At 42.3% G+C, this 20,991-nt stretch overlaps 1 protein-coding gene across 15 annotated transcripts in view; it reads left to right on the top strand.

The window, feature by feature from the left end:
- The window catches only part of MACF1 (microtubule actin crosslinking factor 1), a 342,588-nt gene that overhangs the window by 99,857 nt on the left and 221,740 nt on the right, over positions 1-20,991 (top strand). Inside the window, exon 1 of one of the 15 annotated variants that reach the window (XM_059690077.1) lies at positions 10,341-10,617. The exons of the other annotated variants lie outside the window; for them this stretch is intronic. Coding sequence (XP_059546060.1) covers positions 10,509-10,617 — 109 coding nt within the window. The 5' untranslated portion in view covers positions 10,341-10,508. Of the gene's footprint in view, positions 1-10,340; positions 10,618-20,991 lie in introns of those variants that run through there. 15 annotated transcript variants of the gene reach the window in all.

The following is a 20,991-nucleotide window of genomic DNA, read 5'->3' as shown; positions in this document are numbered from 1 at the left end:
TAGTTTTCTTCCCAGGCATCAGGGACCCATGGATGAGAAAAAATGTAGGCAACTACTGAAAGTAACCGGATTTCAAAAACATTTTTAAAATTAGTGATATTATGTATTTGGGGTACAAACCCAATTTAATTGGGTCTTAGTTAATTATACTTTTGCTGTTTGAGAATTCATCAAAGATTATTGCTCAAAATATCTTTAAAGTAAATTATCTGTGTCAAAGATTCTTCTCTATTTCCCTGGGTTATCTAGCTCTTGGCAGACAGTTCCAGAATGTTTGCGATAGCTCCAGAGATCCATGTCTGAGGGGTTAGATACAGCAGGAATGGTCTTGGGAGAAAGTTGAACTATTGCTATTGTAGGATGTGTTGGCTATCAAATGTGCCAGACACTATTAAAAAAAGCTGGGCGCTATCCTTTTTCTCATCCCTACTCTGGACACTTGAGGATAGATGGGCAGGTACTTAAGAGGCTGTTGCCTTCCCCTGAGATTTGATTTTCATTAGGGTTTTGCCTCATAATATGAGGCTGAGTGATGGCAGATGGTCTGATACTGGGGTCAGTTTACAGTCTCCACTGCAGAAAGCTGTTGCTAGACAATGAATCTATAATGGAATGAACCATAACCAACCCCTAGAGTGGATTTGGCTCTGCCTCATGCCCATCACTTTTGTTTTGATCCAAAATAGAAATTGTTGTCCCCAGATTTTAGAGTCAGGGTTTATTTACTCTCTGTTGTTTCTGCCTTAGCCTGTTTTTGTATTGCCACCTGGCTGCCATTAGAGGGATTTCACTAGAGCTCTCTGAGTTCCTGCAGGGAGTTGAGAGGAATGGATATATCCCTGTGTTCTTTTCCTTTAAAACTGTTACCCAGATTTCCTTTTATGACTCGTAAGTCAGAGGCAGCTGGTGGGATGCATGGGGGAAGCATTACTCACCAGGCACACATAGTGGTCACTACGCTGGCCTAGAGTCTGGGCTGAGCTGAGAGTGAGTCAGCTCTGGGAATGGAAAGATCGCAGGGAATGGGGGGTAGAGGTTGTCTGCCAGTGACTGCTTCTCCTGTGACTGTTCTTTTCTCTCTAAGCACTCATCACAAAGCTGGGAATACTGGGCATCCAGTAGGCCAACCAACTTTGTGGTGACATAATGTTTCCTATGAAAGCAATGAGTTGACTGGACTTAATATTGTTGCCTTCAATGTTATGGGTGTATATGGGTTTTGAGGCAAGCTTGAACTTGTATAATGAGAGTTCTATGTGTGAGAGTTTCACTGGAATAAAAGCAATCACAGCGTCTCTTTGTCTTGGCTAGAAAACTCAGTCTTCTGTATCTGTCTTTGTCCAGTAGAGGTCACTGGGGGTTTAAGCTCTAAATGAGAGAAACTCACTAATCTTATGGGAGACCAATCAGATTCCTTATCTTTATTGTGGCATATTTGTACATCTTTGTACATTTAAAAAAATATTAGATCAAAAACAAAAGATGTGAATTTGTCTTAAGTACTGCTAAGTTTGGCTGACTTACTGATTTTTTTTTTTAAATTTAAATAGGGAGAAACATTGATTGGTTGCCTCCCATACACACCTTGACCGGGGATCAAACCTGCAACCTTTTGGTGTATGGGATGATGTTCCAATGATCTGAGCCTCCTGGCCAGGGATTTTCCTTTTTTTTATTTAGGGCTAATGCCAGGTTCTGGAAACTGTCTCACAGTCTAAAATTAGCTCTTTGGGGTGGGGGGAGCTCTTTGTGTGCAAAGCTTGGTTTCCATGGCTAAATAGTTTAAGTTGATCTCTCTCATCTATGCTTATGTTGGCCTGGACTCTTCTTCTGAACCTCAAATGTAGCTACCGCAAGCCTGCCAGGTTACCTCACTGTTGAGCTCCTGATCCCTTTGTCAGCGCATGCCCATTCCTGCCCTCTTGTATTCAAGGTGCCTCAGGAAAACTAAAGGTGATCATGTGTTTCTTAGCCAGACCACATTAAGAGATGTGTTCTCATTGAGACCATTTTTTTTTTTAATTTGGAAGAGCATTTAAAAATGTATGTAGGCTAGATAGCAGTAAGATGCTAACTTACTTTCACGGTGCATTCACTTAGAATGAGAGATACTTCTAGACAACAATAATCTTGGCAAAATTTAGAAGCAATACCCACAGACAGCGCTTCTTTTCCTTGAATCTTCTCCATTTACTTCAGATAACTGACTATCAGACCTTCCTGGAAAAAGTTTAATAGTTAGATCTTAACTATTTTGTTAGGGGGAAATGGTCAGAATCCCAAAGAAAGGGATTATATTAAATAGTACTATGGATGTTAAGGTTAACTAAAAATTCTTGTCCTTTCTCTTTTTGAAGCAATGCCATTGAAGCCCAATTTGATTTATTAATTGAGTTGGTGACTTAGAGCTGTTAAATAACACACACTTTATCTTTTTTTTTCTTTTTTTGTTGATTTCAGAGAGGAAGGGAGAGGGAGAGAGAGATAGAAACATCAATGATGAGAGAGAAACATTGACCGGCTGCCTCCTGCACACCACGTGCCCCCGACTGGAATCGAACCTGGGACCCTTCAGTCCGCAGGCTGACGCTGTATCCACTGGCCAAACCAGCTAGTGCAACACACACTTTATCTTGACATAGCCACTGAAGAGGATTTGCCACTCAGCTAGGGCATAAATGCTCTAGTGTGGTAACAATAATAACAGTAGTTAACAATGAGTTAACTGTGACTGATAGTCCATGCATTTTCTCACTTAATCCTCACTGTGACACTGTGACTTGGTTTTACAGACACTTGCTCTCTGGTGTATGCTTTTGTTGTCAAAATATATAAATTCCCAAGAGCTGCTTATATTTTGGGAATCTTCCTGGTTTATTTACTAAGTTTTGCTCTTTTTATTTATTTTTTATTTCTTTTATAATTCTTTATTGTTGAAAGTATTACATATGTCCCCATTTTTCCTCCATTGACCCCCTCCAGCCTGCCCCTGCCCACCCGCCCCAGGCTTTCAGCACCCTATTGTCTGTGTCCATGGATTATGCATATATGCATACAAGGTCTTTGGTTGATTACCTCCCGCCCACCCATCCTCCCCCACTTTCTTCTGAGATTCTACACTCTGTTCCATGCTTCCATTTCTCTGCAGTTTTGCTCTTTTTAGTATGTTCCCCTCTTATACTCCTGGCTCTCACAGTGCTCTTGTTCATTACTAATTCATTAATTCATCTATCTGTCCATCACCCACCCATTCATCCATCCATCCATCCACTCACCCACCACTCACTCACCCACTCATTCCACAAATTGTTATTAGAGAAGGAGAGGTTTACTTCTCACTGGGATAGAGGGAGTCTATCCCAGGGAAAATTGACTTTCAGCTGGTCCATGGAATGGGATTTTGATGTGGAGATGGGATGGAAATACATTCCAGGGTAAATGAGGGAAGTATTGTAAAGCCGGAGAGTTTTGGACTTAATTTGCTGGCAGTGGGTAATGAAAAGTTTTAGAATGAAGTTACAAATGATTGTCTACTGAGCATTTAAGATGTTCCAGTTACCATGCATGTTTCAGGGGTAATTAATCTCACAGTGAGTGAGGACAGGATTGGCAGGTTGGAGACTGGGATTAGGCAATTTAGATTAGGTAAATTTTTAGTTTACCAAAGTTTTGTACAGTCTGAGCAGTATTTAGAGGTCTTTGTGGTCAGATGTGGTTTGCTGCTCCTCCAAATAATGATTAATAGTAGCTAATAATTTGGAGCATATATTGTGTGCCAGGCACTATCTAAGCAGTTTAAATGCGTGTACTCATTTAATCCTCACTGCAACTATATGAGACAGGTACTATTATAATCATTTTGTGGATGAGGAAATTGAGGTTCTGTGAAGTTAAGTAATTTACTGAAAGTTGGTAATGTGACATATATAGTAGAATCTAGATTTGAACCCAGGCAGTCTGGCCTCAGGTTGATCTTGTAATTACCATACTTCTAGAATGCTCATGGCATTTAGGCTACTGAGCAAGAAATTTGTGAGCTTTTTCTAACTTTATTGTATTTAGTAACACTTAGGTATGTAGAAGATTTTTAAAAGGCATTCTGGGCCTTTGCCATGTTTGTTATTGTCTCAGTCCTACATTGCTAAACATTAAAGACAGGAGCCAGGATGTCTTCTGGTTAGCTTCTGTGAAGTCCATGTCCTCTGCCTAGCTATAGTTATATGTCTGTTGGATTTATGGGAGGAGAAAGAGGACAAGAGCTCAGGGCCAGGCTAAATGCCTGGATCCTGCCCTTTCCAGAAGCCAAGGTTTCCCATCCATCCTATCAGATATATGCTAGTCTCTCTACCAAAATTTTAACTATATATATATATATATACACACACACACACACACACACACACACACATATATGTATATATGATTAAAAATATTAAAATTATAATATAAATTTAAAAAGGTTTCTCTTTATAAGCATTATTTTTCTAGATTTCAAAAATTTTAATTGTGATGGGTCTTAAATTTTTATTTTTATTTTTTTCTCTCTTTATTGATTAAGGTATTACATATGTGTCCTTATCCCCCCCATTGCCCCTCCCATTCCCCACTCATGCCCTCACCCCCCTGGTTGTCTGGGTCCATTGGTTAGGTTTATACGCATGCAAACAAGCCCTTTGGTTGAGGGTCTTAAATTTTTAGTCAGTATCTGAAGTTATGCTAATACATGTGCTATTTTGAGACTAAGTGTAACACCATGGCAGTTTGAATAAAACATACGGCCTCACTTCTCACAGGGTTGCTTTCATCTCAGTCATAGACATTAAAGTGATTCTGGGGTATTGCCTTATTTTGAGATTTCTTGTGGGTAATGGTTGTGGGTAACTGTCCTAAATTCTTGTGAGTGAAGTAATCTTAAAGAGAGGCAGGTCTAAAATCTTAACCAAGTTCAGATTCTTGCTTCTTTCTACAAGGTTTCTTTGATGGTTTAGGACCCTGCCCATTGGCTGTTAGCTAGGGATACCCTGGAGGGTGCTAAATATGACTTTAAATGGCCCATTCTTTGTATAGTAAATGATCTCTAAAATGAAACTAGTCACTCCCTCCTGCCAGTCTCTAACCACTTCCTGTAAATGATAGCACACAGATCCATTTTAGTTTTGCCAAGTGAAAAATTTATTTTTCTTTCTTCCTTCAACAAACACACATACACATATACACAAAGGGTGGAAACAAACATTTTACCCATCATATGTAGAAAAATGGTGTATCCAAGGTATAGCATGCTATCTAATGAAGATCTTACGAAGAGTAAATTTTGGGGTATCTTTCATTGTATTTTCTAATAATAACAGATTCAGAATGTATCTTGATATTTTAGTGCTTTGTCCTTTTTTTTTTTTTTTAAATATATTTTATTGATTTTTCACAGAGAGGAAGGGAGAGAGATAGAAAGTTAGAAACATCGATGAGAGAGAAACATCGATCAGCTGCCTCCCGCACATCTCCAACTGGGGATGTGCCCGCAACCCAGGTACATGCCCTTGACCGGAATCGAACCTGGGACCCTTCAGTCAGCAGGCCGACGCTCTATCCACTGAGCCAAACCGGTTTCGGCGCTTTGTCCTTCTTTGCCTTAAACTTGCCTAGGTAATTTTTGAATGACACAAGCATGCTAAATTATTTTCTAATTTAGCCAGTTTTACAGTGCCATCTGGTAACAGAATAAGGCAGAGAAATGACTTTCACATTGGGAAATGAAAATATTGTGAATATATAAGATTGCAAGAAGACAGTTGTACAATGGTAATAGAGCTAGTATAATGTTTTGTGTTCAACTTGAGAATCTTTCCTTAGAGCTGGGTGGAGCTATGTACAGACTAAGTTTTGCAAAGAGGAAGTTTTTCAAACGTAAGTATCTAAAATTGTTTAACTCCAAGTTAATGTACTTATTTTGCCAAAAAGTTTTAGCAAAGGGAGGCAGTGTGGTAAAATATATTGATTGACTTGAAATCAGACAGATAAAAGTTCTGATGTCTGTTCATTATCTTTCTTTGTTACTTTGGACAAAATAACTTGAATTTTCTAAGCCTCAAGTTCTTGATTTCTAAAATGGGGATATTTTAGGGTACATTATCAGAATTAAAGAAGTAACAAATGTGAAAGTGCTTTCTAGTAGCTGCTCAATAAATGTTAGTATATTATACTATTAGTATAGTATAATAAATGACCTTCCAAACATGGCCATCTTCTTTGACCATCATAGCTCTAGCGTAATGCTCCATGTTTTTAAATCGAATGAATGAATGAAATGCTGTTTCACAAGACAGCCCAGAGGGGGCTCCAGTTTAGTATCCACTGGATTGCACTATTAATTTTTCTTCTCTAGTGCTTATTCCCTTCAGCAAACACTGTATATTTCACATGTCAAGAAAAATTCTCTTTTGACTCTACATCCTTCTCTCTGTTCCCTGTTACAGCAAAAGTCCTTGAAAAAGTTGTTTTTGTTGACACTAATTTCTTTCCATTCCTTCTTTTTTATTTTTACATTTAGTTTTTAAGATATAATTGACATATAACATTATATTAGTTTTAGGTGTATAGTGTAATGGTTTGATACTTATATACATTGTGAAGTGATCACCACAATAAGTCTAGTTAACACCTGTCATTTTACATAGTTACCTTCAGCTTTCTTTTTCTGGTGATGAGCACTTTTTAGATCTACTCTCTTTGCAACTTTCACACATGCAATTCAGCATTATTAACTATAGTCACCAGATTGTATTTTACGTCCCCATGAATCCCATTCTCGCTTGAATCACTCCAGTCAGATCTTCCTCTGCCATGCCGTCAAAACTGCCCTACTTAAATTCACTGGTGACCTCCACATTGCTAAATTCAGTGGTCAATTCTCAATCTCATCATGACACATTAGCGGCTTTGACATGCTTAATTACTACTTTTAACAATATATATTGTTTTTTAATGTAGTTTTATTGATTTCAGAGAGGAAGGGAGAGGAAGAGAGAGAGATAGAAACATCAATGATGAATCATTGATCGGTTGCCTCTTGCACCCCCCACACTGGAGATCGAGCCTGCAACCCAGGCATGTACCCTGACCTAGAATCAAACCGCAACCTCCTGGTTGGTAGGTTGATGCTCAACCACTGAAACATGCCAGCCAGTAATTACTACTTCTTAAAACATTTCCTTCACCTGGCTCCTGGGGCAGCTTGCTCTTGGTTCTCCTAATCCACTGGCTTCTCTTTTTTCAGTCTCCTTTGGTGGTTCTTCCTCTTCCCTATCTAATGTTGGAGAGTTCCAGGTTTAGTCGTTGAACTTGATCTCTTTCTTTCTGTTTACTCCCTAAATGATCTCAATCAATTTCCTGGCTTTAAAACTTCATCCTGGGTTTCCCCCTGAACTCTAGATTCATATATTCAATTGCATATTTAAAGTTCCACTAAGAAGGTCTACTAGGCATTTCGAATCTACTGTATTCAAAAGGGAATTCCTACCTCTGCGCCCCCCCCCACCCCCCCCCCAAAACAAACAGCCACAACCACAGTGAACTCCAAACTCTGCTTCTCTGGTATTCTTTCCTATCTTAGGAAATAGCAGTTGTCTTTTCCGTTTCTCAGGCCAAAAACTTTGGAGTCTTTCTTGACTCTATTCTTTCACTCTACTGGACACTCAGTCTATCAGCAAATCCTGATAATTCTTTATTTTTTATCCAGATTATGACCACATCTCACAGTCTCTACCACCACACCCTGGTCCAAGCTATTATCATTTCTCAGCTACCAATTTTGACTTGGGTTATTGTAATGGTATTATAACTAGTGTCCCTGTTCCTGCTCTTGCTTCTCAATAGTCTGTTAATATAGCAGTAAGAGTGATCCTTTTAAAATCCAAGTTAAGTCATGTCACTCTCTTGCACTAAGCCCTTCAAAGGTTTCTCGTTTCACTTAGAACAAAAACCAATGTTTACAAATGGCCTGTACAGCCTTAGGTGATCTGGCTTGAGATCTCTGCACTCTTCCCGTCTTTCTTTTAGCTCTAGCCATTCTAGTTTCCTCGATGTTCCCTGAACACACCAAACCTGCCAACACACCAAACCTGCTTTAGCGTTAGAGACTTTGCACTTGTTCTTTTCTTTAACTCATACTTTCTCTAGCTAGCCATATGACTTGTTTGCTCCTGTTCTGTAGGTCTCTGCTCAAACGTCAACTTATTAGAGAAGTCTTCCCTGACCACAATATACATAAAACTGTAAACTTTCCCCCTCTGACCCTCCTTTCTTCTCTTCATCTCCCTTAGTGTTCTCCATAGCATTCATGTGACAAACTGTATATTTACTCGTGTTATTTATCTGTTTTACCTTATTCTGCTCGAAGTGCATAAGCCCCGGAAGAGCTTTGCTTTGCTCATTGTGTCCCCGGTACCTGGAACAGGGCCTTTTGCACATAGTACACAATAAATACTCAATGACTGAAATGTAGGTTAGAGCAAAATTGTAGATGATCTTGATGCCAGATTAAAACATTCATATTTATTAGTTCTTCCATCTGCTAATCTAGTTAGCAGATTGTTCAAATCTAAAACACTTCCTTTTATTTTTTTAAAATTTAACTTTACAAATATTAAAGCAGTTTGCATTTTTTAAAGTTTATTTGTGAGAATACAGCATATTTATATGCCATAGTGCAAAAGGCACCATACAAATAAAGAGCAAGTTTAGTAAAAAGATGAGGCTCTAACTCTTCCCTGAGTGAAGGGTACGGGCATCACAGAGGATGTTAGATGTACTCTCGGCTATTGGATCTCCCCTTTTATGCTGTGTGTCCACACTTCATTTTGTAAAGTATCTCTTCAGAGAAAAGTAGAAGAGGGGAGGACAGTGACACTGTGAGGACTTTGCATATTCAGCTTACGCTGTGCAGACTTCTTGGCTTCTTTCCAGCTTTTAAATGGGCTTGTTCGGTTTATTGAAGTATAATTTATATATAATAAAACTCAACCTCCTGGGCATATAGTTCCGTGAGTTTTGACAAATGTTTGCAGTCGTGGAACCATCATCCCAATCATCAGCTTATAGAACATTTCCATCACTCCCTAAAGTTCCCTGCCTTCTTTTGTAGTCAATTCCCTTCCCTCATCCCCAGCCCCTGGTAACCACTTATCTGATTGCTGTCCCTATAGTTTCGCTTTTCTAGGACGTCATATAAACGGAATCATACAGTATGTAGCCTTTTGTGTTTGGCCTCTTTTATGTAGGATAATGCTTTTGAGATTCATCCTTGCTGTTGTGTATATGAGCAGTTTGTTCCTTTTCGTTGCTGAGTTGTATTCCATTGTACGGTTGCACCACAATTGTGTAAGTTCGCCAGTTGATGGACATTTGGATTGTTAGCTGTCTTTAGTTATTTTTAGGAAAGCTGCTATAAACATTCACATCTTTGTGTGGACACATGTTTTCATGTTTGGGGGGTAAATACCTAGGAGTGATGGTGTTTGGTCCCCTGGTATGTGTATGCCTAGCTTTCTAAGAACCTGCCAAACTAGAGTGGTTGTGCCAATTTACACCGCCACCAGATATGTCAGAGTTCCAGCTGCTTCACATCCTTGGCAAGACTTGATGTTGTCATGCTTTGTAATTTTAGTCATTTTAGTAGGTGTGTAGTGGTGAAGTGTCTTAAGTTGCCTGCTACAGTGCCCATATCAAGTTTTCATTTGTAAGCAGGCCCCAGTATTGTGGGAGGCATTGTTTTTTGCTGCCATTGAGTGTTCTGTTATCCCCTTGGACAGGTACTACAAATCAGGTGGCTTTTTGTTCTCCTTGCTCATCTTTATCATGCCTTGATGTCAGGTCTGTTTCACGGACTTGTTCTGTATGCGATCCTCTCTGCTGTGATGTTCAGGTCCCTTGCCTCCTCCTCCTGGGCTGTGGGTATGGAAGAGTTGCCCTCCGACTGTGCCAGGGTGGACACTTATATATGTCTTCTTCCTGAAAATGGTTCCCTAGGACTTATGTGACTTTTCCTTTTAGCTTCATCTTGAAGTCTGGCATTCCATCCAGCTGGGAATGGAAAGTTGAGTGTGATGTCCTCTGACACCCTCCCTTCTCATAGAGGGTCTGAGGTTTGTTTGTTTAAGCTGAACAGAGGATGCCAGAGATAGAGTTTGAGTCAGCTCAACACTCGCTTAGGCTCCCCTTTCACTCTCCTGGTTCCTCCTTCCCCTCCCCCGCCCCCTCTGCCCAGTTGTTTCCTGGGCTTCGCCTGAGATACACTGTACAGCTTTCGTCTCTGTCTACTACTGCCAGCTGCAAAAGTCAGGCGAGATGGAGGAGAAGCCGCCAGGAAGTTTCTGACACTCTGAACTGCTGGCTTCTGCCTCTGCTGATAGTGCAGGACAGCAGTAACCTCAGTAGAAAGGCATTCAGAAGTCTGCCCCGAGCTGTGGGCTTGTGGCTAACTCACTGGAGGAGAAAGGACCGGCCTGGAAATGCCTCTGTTAGATTCATCTTACTTGCCACCAGCCATCTTTATTTTGACTCATGTTCTTGGGATTGTCGGTGTTCTGTACTGGAAGAGATGTGCCAGAGGCAGAGCAGGTAACTGGTACTGAATTATTCTTTAAATCCACGGCGGGCGTTGAAGGTGGGCTAAATGACGGAAGTCTACCAGTTGCTTTCCTTAAAGGGCCAGTACATCCTTTCAGCTGGGGTGCTGTCAGACCTGAGTGTGTGTGTAGGCCTCCTGCGAAAGCGGCCCCAGGGCAGCCCGGTGTCCCTTTGCGGACCTGTTTGCGACCCGCGCTCTTTCCTGTTCTCTGACTGGAGGGGCTGGCTTGATGAGGTGATGTCTGGGCTCGCAGCCGAGGGAAGTGGCCACTGTGCTGACTTGTGTCCTTCCTCCGAGAATCAAGCCCTTCCTCTCCTTGCTTTCTCAATTTCAAAGTGGTTTTGGGGTCTTCGTTTTTAACCTAAAACATCCATTAACTCTGTCACCCTCCTCCAGGCTTAGAGGAGGGAAAACGGGTGGGATTGGAGGAGTTTCTGGATTTGGCGTAGTTTCGGGTGAGGGAAGACAGAAGAGGAAGGTCAGTGAGGAAAGGGGTGAGTGTCCTTGCCGAGGGGCATCTTGGAACACCCCCGAGGGGGCCTGTGTCCTCTTTGATGTGACTGAGCCTGTTCCTGGCCCCTCGGCAGCTCGGCAGTTTACTCTCTGTGTACCCAAGTCCTCCGTTAAGTGAAAGGAGTTAACTGTTCTTTTCCCCAAGGGGTTGGGTCCAGCTATTAAAAGTAATTTAAAAAAATGGTGACAGACCCTTCTTTTCATCCCATATTGCTGTTATTGACATTATATCCCTTTAACTTCTAAACACCCAGCGCTGAGGTGTGCAGTGGTTAGCTGACTCTGAACCTCCAGAGTTGAAGATTTATAAAGTCTAACTTTTGCCGGAGTACATCCTTGGATCGCAATGCCTTCAGTCCTGTCATTGTGATCTGCTTACACTTCCAGGCCAAGTATCAAGATATTGTTGCTTTGTCTCTTACAAGTTAAGATGGAGGTTTGATGCCATTACTTAGTTTCTATTAAAAGTTCATGAATGCTTGACAAAATTAGAATTAGATTCAGTCATTCCCCAGTGTCCTTTCCAGTAAGTCCCAGAAAAGCTTTTGACTAAATATTCAGATCCCAGTAAGTGTATCAGCAGAAACAGGAGGACATTTAGAAATATGTTTGCTTGTGTGGTAGTGTGTTTAAAAAGATACCACCAAATGGCTTTCCTGAAATGTGAACCTGCATTTGAGCTTAGAAAGGCATGAGTTAGTTATTCAGCCCTATATAATATTTCATACATAATGAGAAAAGAAATATTCAGGTGGAAACTGATGTTTTCCTTTCCCTGTGCATTATGGTAATGACATTTCTAAACTGCTGATCGCTAATATTAATTCATATTTTAAAAGTTTTCTTCAGCACGGCTGGCATGCTCAGTTGCTGAGCATCGACCTATGAACCAGAGGTCATGGTTCAATTACCAGTCAGGGCACATGCCCGGGTTGCAGGCTCAATCCCAATGTGTAGGAGGCAGCCAATCAATGATTCTCCTAATGATGCTTCTCTCTCTCTCCCTCATCCTTCCTCTCTGAAATCAATAAAAAAAAATATTTAAGAAAGTTTATCTTTAGTGAAGAATTTTCTATGGAACTTAAGAGTCATAGTCCTCTTTAAGTGCTTTATTTTTATGTTTTAGAAATATCACTTTCATAAATAGCCATAAATACTTTAAAACAAAAGGAAAAATCCTATATAATAAAACCCTAATATGCAAATCAAACTGTGGAACGACTGGTGGAATGACCGGTCACTATGACGTGCACTGACCACTAGGGGGCAGACGCTCAATACAGGAGCTGCCCCCTGGTGGTCAGTGCGCTCCCACAGGGGGCAGCTCCCACCGCTGGTGAGTGCAGTGGCGGGAGCCTCTCCCGCCTCCTCTGCAGGTGGGCAGTAAGGAACAAGGGATCCCGGACTGCCGCAGGCGCAGGCCGGCTGAGGGACCCCCCCCCCCCTCCCCAGTGCTGTCTTTTTTCTAGGGGTTATGGGTCCATTGTGAGATTTGGTTACATAAACACATGGCTTTTACAACCATGTTCCCAAGTCACTGTCTCCTCAGCAGATATGAGCAAGATACAGGAAGACATAGACAGTTTGTATGGAATCCATATAATACTTGTAAGGCAGAGCTTAGCGTTCAATTAGTATTTAGAATTTTAAACAGTTTTCAATACTGTTTAATACTGTTTCAGCCCTGTCCACACTTGCAATCACATACATTATCTCATTCCCCAGTCTTCCTCCTGTTTTAGTTTGTGTCTTCACTTTTTCATTTTTTCTCTCTAGGACTGTTGAAATAATATCTTTCCCCCATTTTTTCTCATCCCACAACCACCCCTAATCTGGAGTGATCTTTCTAGTTACCTAGTATATAGGTCTGTCACTCTCCTGCTTACAAATTTACCAGTACTTCTCGCTTTTAAAAGAAAGTTCAAAATCTGCAACATGACCTAAAAGGCTTTTCATGATCTGCCCCTGCCTTTTTCTCTAGTTTCATTTCCTGTCTTGGCCTTACAAGCAGCTAGTTAGTAGTCCATCATCATTTAAAAGCTTGTAGATCTATACCTGGAATGCCTGTCTCCTCTTTCCAGCTGGACTCCTTGATGCTTGTCCTTCAAGATAAGTAGTTGCCACCTCTGGAAAGCCTCCCTTGACTTGAAAGAAGATTTCCTCTTCTGTGCTCCAGGTGCACTCTATCAGTACTTCTTTAAACCTGTATTGTCATCTTGCTTAGCTTCTCTCTCTCTCCCCATTAATTAGATTATATTAGACTGTACGACCTTCAAGAACAGGGACTCTTACTCACCTCAGTTTCTCAAGTGTCTGAGACAAAATAGATGTCAGTAAATGTTACCTAAAATAATAAATAAAGGAATTAAGGTAGCATTAGATGTAAACTGTAGCAATTTAACCATGTCCTGTCCATTTTTGTATTTATAGGGCATGGCTTAGCTAGATGTATGGCCTAAGGTGGTGCTCATTGTAGGTTAATTGAAGGATATAGAGTTGCCCTGTGTTTTAGTTTATTAATATCTCACATTGTGATAGTATAAACAGGAAAGAAACTTTATGGTTACTTGAAAAGAACATTTGCAATTTTGTCTGTTTGGAAAAAGACAAATTTTTTCCTCTCTTGTGTCTTGTTTTCTTTATCTGTAAAACAAAAGGTTTGGACAATCCAATCTCTCTCTCTCTCTCTCTCTCTCTCTCTCTCTCTCTCTCTCTCTCTCTCTCTCTCTCTTGTTGTTGTTGTTGTTGTTAATCCTCACCTGAGAATATTTTCCTCATTGATTTTTTTTTTTTTTTTTAGAAAGAGGGAGAGAGACAGAGAGAGAGAGAGAGAGAGACAGAGGCAGAGACAGAGAGAGAGAAAGAGAGAGAAACATCGATGTGAGAGAGACACATTGATTGGTTGCCTCCCGCATGCGCCCTGACCAGGGCTGGGCATTGAACCCACTACCCAGGTACGTGTCCTTGACTGGGACCCTTCGGTGTAAGGGCTGGTGCTCCAACCAATGAGCACACTGGCCAGGGCAAACAATTCAATCTCTTACGGGTTTTTCCATTTTTAATACCCCACTAGGAGGACTAGTTATAATCCCTGGATCTGGACTATCACCTTTTTTTAAAGCAGCTCCATCACACTGTTGAGTGATTAAACTTAAGATCAGTTATAAAATGGCTAAACCCTGTACATGAATTGTTGTCACTCCTCCAGAGACTGCTGTGCCTTTGGTTTTCTTAAACTTCTGCATGAGACTTATAGGTATCGTAGTTAAATTTTGTCCTGTGAGATTTGGTGCAGCTTTTTGAGATTGCTTTTAACTTTTATTTCTCCATGTATAACATTAGCTGTGCATCTTCCATTTGTATTAGCTAAAAATTTGTTAAGCTTATAATAGGTACTCAATAAATATTTAAATAGGTGACATATATCAAATATATCTTTGCTCAGATAACTAAAGCATTTGGTGTTTTAATTAAGATGGAATTTTCGTCTTTTTCTTTCCCAGGCTATTTTTTCTTTCTTTCTAGATTTGTGCCATGTGGCAGAAGGACCACTAAACTTGGAGCCAGAAGATCTGGGTTCTAAGTCCTGGCTCTTCTGCTTACTACTGTGTGATGCTAGACAGGTCACTTAGTTCCTTGGGACTTCAAGTTTCCAGTCTGTATGAGAAGAGAAAAGGTCTCTGATTTTCAGTGATTGTGGCAGTGGCTGAGAGCAGGTTGAGCGTCTGGGGTCAGACTGCCTCTGTGTTCATCCCAGTTCTTGCCCTTATGAGCAGAGTAACATTAATCTTTTGGGTCCTCTGTTTTATCTGTAAAATGAGGATAATAATACTGCATGGTTGTTTTGAGTTAGAACACTATGAGCACATGGTAAGGTCTGTATATTTGTTTGCTATCATTATTATAATTTACTAGGGGCCCGGTGCACGAAATTCGTGCACTGGGTGTGTGTGTGTGTGTGTGTGTGTGTGTGTGTGTGTGTGTGGGGAGTGTCTCTCAGCCCAGCCTGCCCCCTCTCACATACTGGGAGCCCTCAGGCGTTGACCCCCATCACCCTCCAATCGCAGGATCGGCCCCTTGCCCAGGCCTGATGCCTCTGACAGAGGCGTCAGGCCTGCGCAGGGGACCCTCATTTCCCCCCATCACTGGTTCTGCCCCCAGCCCAGGCCTGATGCCTCGGCCAGAGGCGTAGACCCCCATCACCCTCCAATCGCCTGATCGGCCCCTTGCCCAGGCCTGACGCCTCCGCCAGAGGTGTCAGGCTTGAACAGGGGACCCCCATCTCCCCCTTATCACTGGCTCTGGCCCCCGCCCAGGCCTGAGGCCTCTGGCCCAGGAATCATGCCTGGGCAGGGGACCCCCATCTCCCTCTGATCGCTTGCTCCACCCCCCGCCCAACCCTGACGCCTCTGACCCAGGCTTCAGGCCTGGGCAAGGGGACCATCATATCCCTCCAATCCCCGGCTCCGCCCCCCACCCAGGCCTGATGCCTCGGCCAGAGGAGTTGACCCTCATCAACCTCCGATCACCAATCACCGGATCGGCCCCTTGACCAGGCCTGAGGCCTCCGGCAGAGGTGTCAGACCTGGGCAGGGGACCCCCAGCTCCCCGCGGTTGCAGGCTCCGCCCCTGCCCAGGCCTAACACCTCTGGCCTAGGCGTCCGGCCCGGGCAGCGGGGACCCGCAGCTGCAGTGGCCCCGCGATCGTGGGCTCCGCTTTAGGCCCAGGCAAGGGACCCCTAGCTCCCGGGACTGCCAGCTTCGACCGTGCCCAGCTCCCATCGCTGGCTCCACCCCTACTTCCTGCTATCACTGGCCAGGGCAGCAAAGTCGCCTGATTCTCCTTGGCAGGGGGCTTCTTCCTGCTTTCCCTTTCGCCTCCCTGCATTGTGCCTACATATGCAAATTAACCGCCATCTTGTTGGCAGTTAACTGCTGATCTTAGTTGGCAGTTAATTTGCATATAGCCCTGATTAGCCAATGAAAAGGGTATCGTCGTACGCCAATTACCATTTTTCTCTTTTATTAGATAGGATTTTTACTAAAGATATCACTGACGCCCTAGCTGGTTTAGCTCAGTGGATAGAGCGTCGGCCTGCTGATTGAAGGGTCCTGGGTTTGATTCTGGTCAAGGGCACATGCCCGGGTTTCGGGCTTGATTTCAGTAGGATGCAGCCGATCGATGATTCTCTCTCATCACTGATGTTTCTATCTCCCCCCCCTCTTTCCTGTCCTCTCTGAAATCAATAAAAATATATAGAATTACTTTAAAAACAAAAGATATCACTGAAGACAGTGCTTTCTTGTGGGCTGTTGGGACAAAATCAGTGCTTGTCTTTACCATTGGGAACTAAGAAATGAAATAGAAGCTAATGTGGGATTGTATAAAAAAAGTGATGTATGATATGAATCATTGTGTTACATATTAGAAGGAGAGGCTTCTGCATCAGCTTTAATATTCTTCAATAGTGGGTGATTTTGGCATTTTAGGAAATAAATATATCACTTTAATTTTCTGTGTGATTGTAAGAAAGTCAGTAGCTATAAATTCTCAGATAACTTTTGGTCACATGTGAAAATATTGGCTTAAACCTCTTCCTTCCACTCAACATTTTAAAGATTTGCAGGTGGCAGCCAGACTCACCTTTTCCTGCCTCTAACATCCCTGGACATCTAGTGAACGATGAAATGACTAAAAGTTGGGCAGAAACAAAGGGGAATGGCTCGGTTAATCACTATACAGTTGGTCTCCTCTGGATAATTAAGAGCTGACTCTCCTAATCAAAGTCCTCTCTCTGTTGTCAGCAGCAGCTGCCTCTTTGAGACTCGGGACCTCCTGGGAACCTGAAGGGAAGGAAGGCCTTGTCTCCTGGCAGTTAGACTGACCTGGTCCCCAACACTGCCCCCTACTTTATTCAGTCTGCAGAGCCTTCAGGGGAAGTAGTTCTGCTTGGATGCCAGGGGAGTGAGGAGAAGGCAGACTTTGGTTCACCTTCCTTAGTCCTTACCCAGTAATGATTATTTGATTTTTGGAGACTGTGAAATGACTATTTCTAGAAGTTGCCCCACATGTTCAATTGGGACATGATGTAAATCACCAATTGACCATAGTCAAATTTTTTATTTCTTAATCTTCCCAAGAATGTTCCACCTTCTTACATATATAGCCTGTGTAGTTATTTTGGCTTAGGTCCCTCTCAGAAACAGCAGGGTATAACAGGAGGCATAGCTTTGGAGTTGGATAGAGGATATGAAATCTTGGTTAAGTTATTTAACCTTTTTAAGTCTTAGTACTTTCATCTCTAAAACAGAAATGGTAATATCTTTCTTCAAGAATTGTTGGGATTAAATTAAATGATATTTAAAGTTTTTAGCACATTACCTGTGAACTCACGGTTACAATAGAAGCTCAATTAATTTTAGCTTAGGTTATTGAGTGCCTTCTAAGTGTGTTATAGATTGGGATACAAAGACAAAAGACCATCCCTGCATAAGAGGAATTTAAATCTGATAAAGGGAAGGGTTACTAAATATGAATCAGGAAATCTTTATTCCTTCCTAGTCTCTCTCCCCTATTTCTTATGCATTTCTTTTCCTAGGACAAGGTGAATTGTAGGAGGACCCTTCCTCTCCAGGGCTGATTAACCAGAGTCTACTAAGAGGAACAAACTGAGTAGAGTTGTCACAGGTTGTCAGGGTGACTGGGAGCTTAGTCAAGGAGGGATAAAGTCAGCTGTGAGTCCCGCTATTAGTAAGTAGTTACAGGATTATTAGCAGTTTGTAGGTGGGAGGGATGCCCAGCAGGGAGTGAAGGAAGCTGTCGGGACTGAGGCTGGTCACAGGGCTTGTTGAACTTACTTTTTTTCACTTGCCGTCTTCCAGGCTAATCTCTGGAAACTTGCTTTCCTGGGTGCTGCCCCTCCCTCCCTCCCTGCCTTCAGGAACAGGATTGGAAGTAACATTAGCCTGAAGGAGACATTCTATTTAGGGAGCTGGAGCAGAGGGCCAGTGATTAGGCCCTTATCTGCAGTGAGGCCTTTCTGAGTGGTGTGGGGCCTGGATTGGGGTGTCTGTCCTGACATGGACAGAAGCTCGGCTTTTCTGTCCCCTGGTTGGGTCAAAACTGTGAAGAAGCGATAGATGGGCTGGGCCATCTGAATGAAAAAGGCCTCATTGTGTTTCTTCAGCATTCCAGTGTCTGGTACAATTAGCCAAGACCCAGAAAACAAGTTGGACAAACAAGCAAGCAGCCTCCACTGGTGGATAAAAGGATTTCTGGCACAGCTGAGTTAAGTGCACTGATTGTGAAGGCAAAGTGGGAAGGTCTGGGAAGAGGATGAGGACTTTGGGATAACATTCCTGGTTGGATGAGGGGAAAGAATGGAGGGAGCCACCAGGAAAACAGTATTTTTGAAGTTGATAAAATCTGCTGTGCTAATCTGCCTGAGAGGCTGGCTGGGGCTGGGCTACTCTGTAAAGTAGGTGGAATCATCGTTGAGGAGAGATGGTGACTTTTCCCTTCTGGCAGCTGTAAATGTGGGGAAATGAAGCTTCCTTTGGAATGTAGAAAGAAGCTGTTAGCAACAGACAGTGTATGGGCTCTCTCCTTCTGTGGGACCTTCTCATTTGGTTAACACTTTATATGTACTTCTGCCTGAGAAGAGGCAAGCCTGAGGAACGGTTGTTGGGCAATAGACGCACTGTTTCTGACTTGGCAGCAAGCCATTTACCTCACCAGCCCTCCCGTGATTGTCTGTGTTGCACCAGGTCACAAGCTTCTCTCTGCAAACAGAGGGTAACTCAAAGACCACCTTCTACCTGCTTACTCACTTCATAACTCGGCTGTACTTTTACATATGAAGCGCCCACCTCTGCTGTTTGGAACAGGATGCTGTTTGCTTGAAGACCTGGACCCAGTTTTTGGAAGTGCCCTAGGGAGGAGCTTCCTCTCTGACCTCAAGGCGGGGAGGAGATCAGTAGGAAGTGGTGGGTGGAGCCATTTCTCTGTACTTCTGCTGTCTTTCTCTGTTCATCGAACAGCCCTTTGGCTATCTGTTCACCTCGAAGCCTTTTTGGGGTGCACAGGCCACTAGCTGGAGGTTCTTTGGGACACCCTCCTTTTAGGTGGGGTCAGCAGACACAGGGGTGCCATGTGGCCCAGTTACCAAGATGAGCACGAGTTCAACGCCCACCTGGTTTGTCGCATGTGCTGTATGGGTTAGTATGTGAAGTTTTTTTCTTTGCCTTGGCCTGAGAATCTCAGATAGCCCTTGCTCTCATTGACTCATAGTATTGCATGGGCTTTGAAGCCTTGAAGGTATTACAATCGTTGGGCTTGTTAAAATGTGCAGTGAAATAGACTGGGGTGCCCTACTTCCTGGGGAACTTCTTAAGCTTGTAGTGACTGGCAGTTAAGCTTTGGGTGTGGGACTTTTTTATAGAGCCTGAACTCATGCTAATGCTTTTGCCTGAATCAGGAAACCACTTTTAGGGTTAAGTTGTATAGTTCTGAAAGTCCAGGGTGTATTTTTAGCAGAAGTTGGTTGGTTTCGGAGTCCACCTCTGAGCACACTTTAGGGGGTACGGAAAGGGGGAGGAGTCATGGCCTAGGTTTCCTCTTTGGAGCCGATTGCTAATTCTCTTATACTTACTGTCTCTGCCAGCTTTGAGGAGGGAAACAGGCTCGAAGGTGATCTCGGATGAGACCTAAAGAAGGGTGGGAGGCTAGAAGAGACTTTTTTGCTGAGGTTTAGATATCTCATGATAAAGGAGAAGAGTTAATTTAAATATGTTCTGTGACCTTGATTAAGTGGCCTCACCTTTTTGGCTATAAGTTTCCTTGGCTTCTAACTGTAGGGCATACAGACTGGTATTTGTACTAAACATCAAATCATCAATTCTGGGTAAAATAAAAAGACAAGCAAAATGTAGTGTACCTTTCATAAAGCTAAACTTATTTAAAGATTTGTTCTTTATTCTGAAATAGTTTCCTTCCTACATTTTTGATACTAAAATGCCCTTTACTTTATGAGAGAATTGTTGTTAGGTGGTAGTTTGTTTTTAGATGTCCTCATTTAGCAAAAGAAAGAGTTGACAACTTTTTGTTAGGTTTTCTAATTCATCTGGAAACTTTTACTGGTTTGTGAAATCTAAGTTTGAGAACTACTGGATTGATAATCTAATATCTTTTGATTTTATATTCTGAGTCTTTAAAGCAGAACAAAATTATGACCCAAATAGGCAGATTTTCACTAAAATTGAAATTGCTGGGACCTCAGAAGAAATCTCAGGAGAGTAGCTGAGCTAGGGTTCTGATCCTGTCTCCTGACTGTTAGGTCAGTACTGCCAAATATTTAAGTGCTTCTTGAGAAACAAAGCTGGTACTATACTAATGTTTGGGGCACAAGGAGGGAAAACTTTTATGCAGTTATTGCCGGGTAGTCTAGCTTTTTATCTTCCCAGTAGCATTGAGATGTTCTCCCTGCGATCTAGAGCAAAGAGTCTTCTGCATCTGGAAGTGCTTAGAGATAAAAGGATTCCTTTTCTGTAACCAAGTGTAAGGAAATCTAGAATCTTTATGGAAAGTTTCAGGGCAAAAATATATCTCCAGCTCACCCTACCTCTTAATCTCCTGGTGGCTTCAATGATCTGCATGGGGCTCCTGCTCTACCACTTAACAGCTATATGAACTGGAAAAATTGCTTAACCTTTCTATGCATTGGTTTTCTCATTTGTTAAAAGGAGATTAAAATAAACCCTAATTTATAGATTCATTATGAGGGATATATGATATTAAAGCACAGCCCAGGGCAAGCTCCCTGGTGATTTTGATATGACTGGTTCACAGACTG

The sequence above is a fragment of the Myotis daubentonii genome, chromosome 3, assembly GCF_963259705.1.
Source record: "Myotis daubentonii chromosome 3, mMyoDau2.1, whole genome shotgun sequence".
Lineage (NCBI taxonomy): Eukaryota > Metazoa > Chordata > Mammalia > Chiroptera > Vespertilionidae > Myotis > Myotis daubentonii.
The sequence above is the reverse complement of the archived record's forward strand: the minus strand, read 5'-3'. Positions and strand labels throughout refer to the sequence as shown.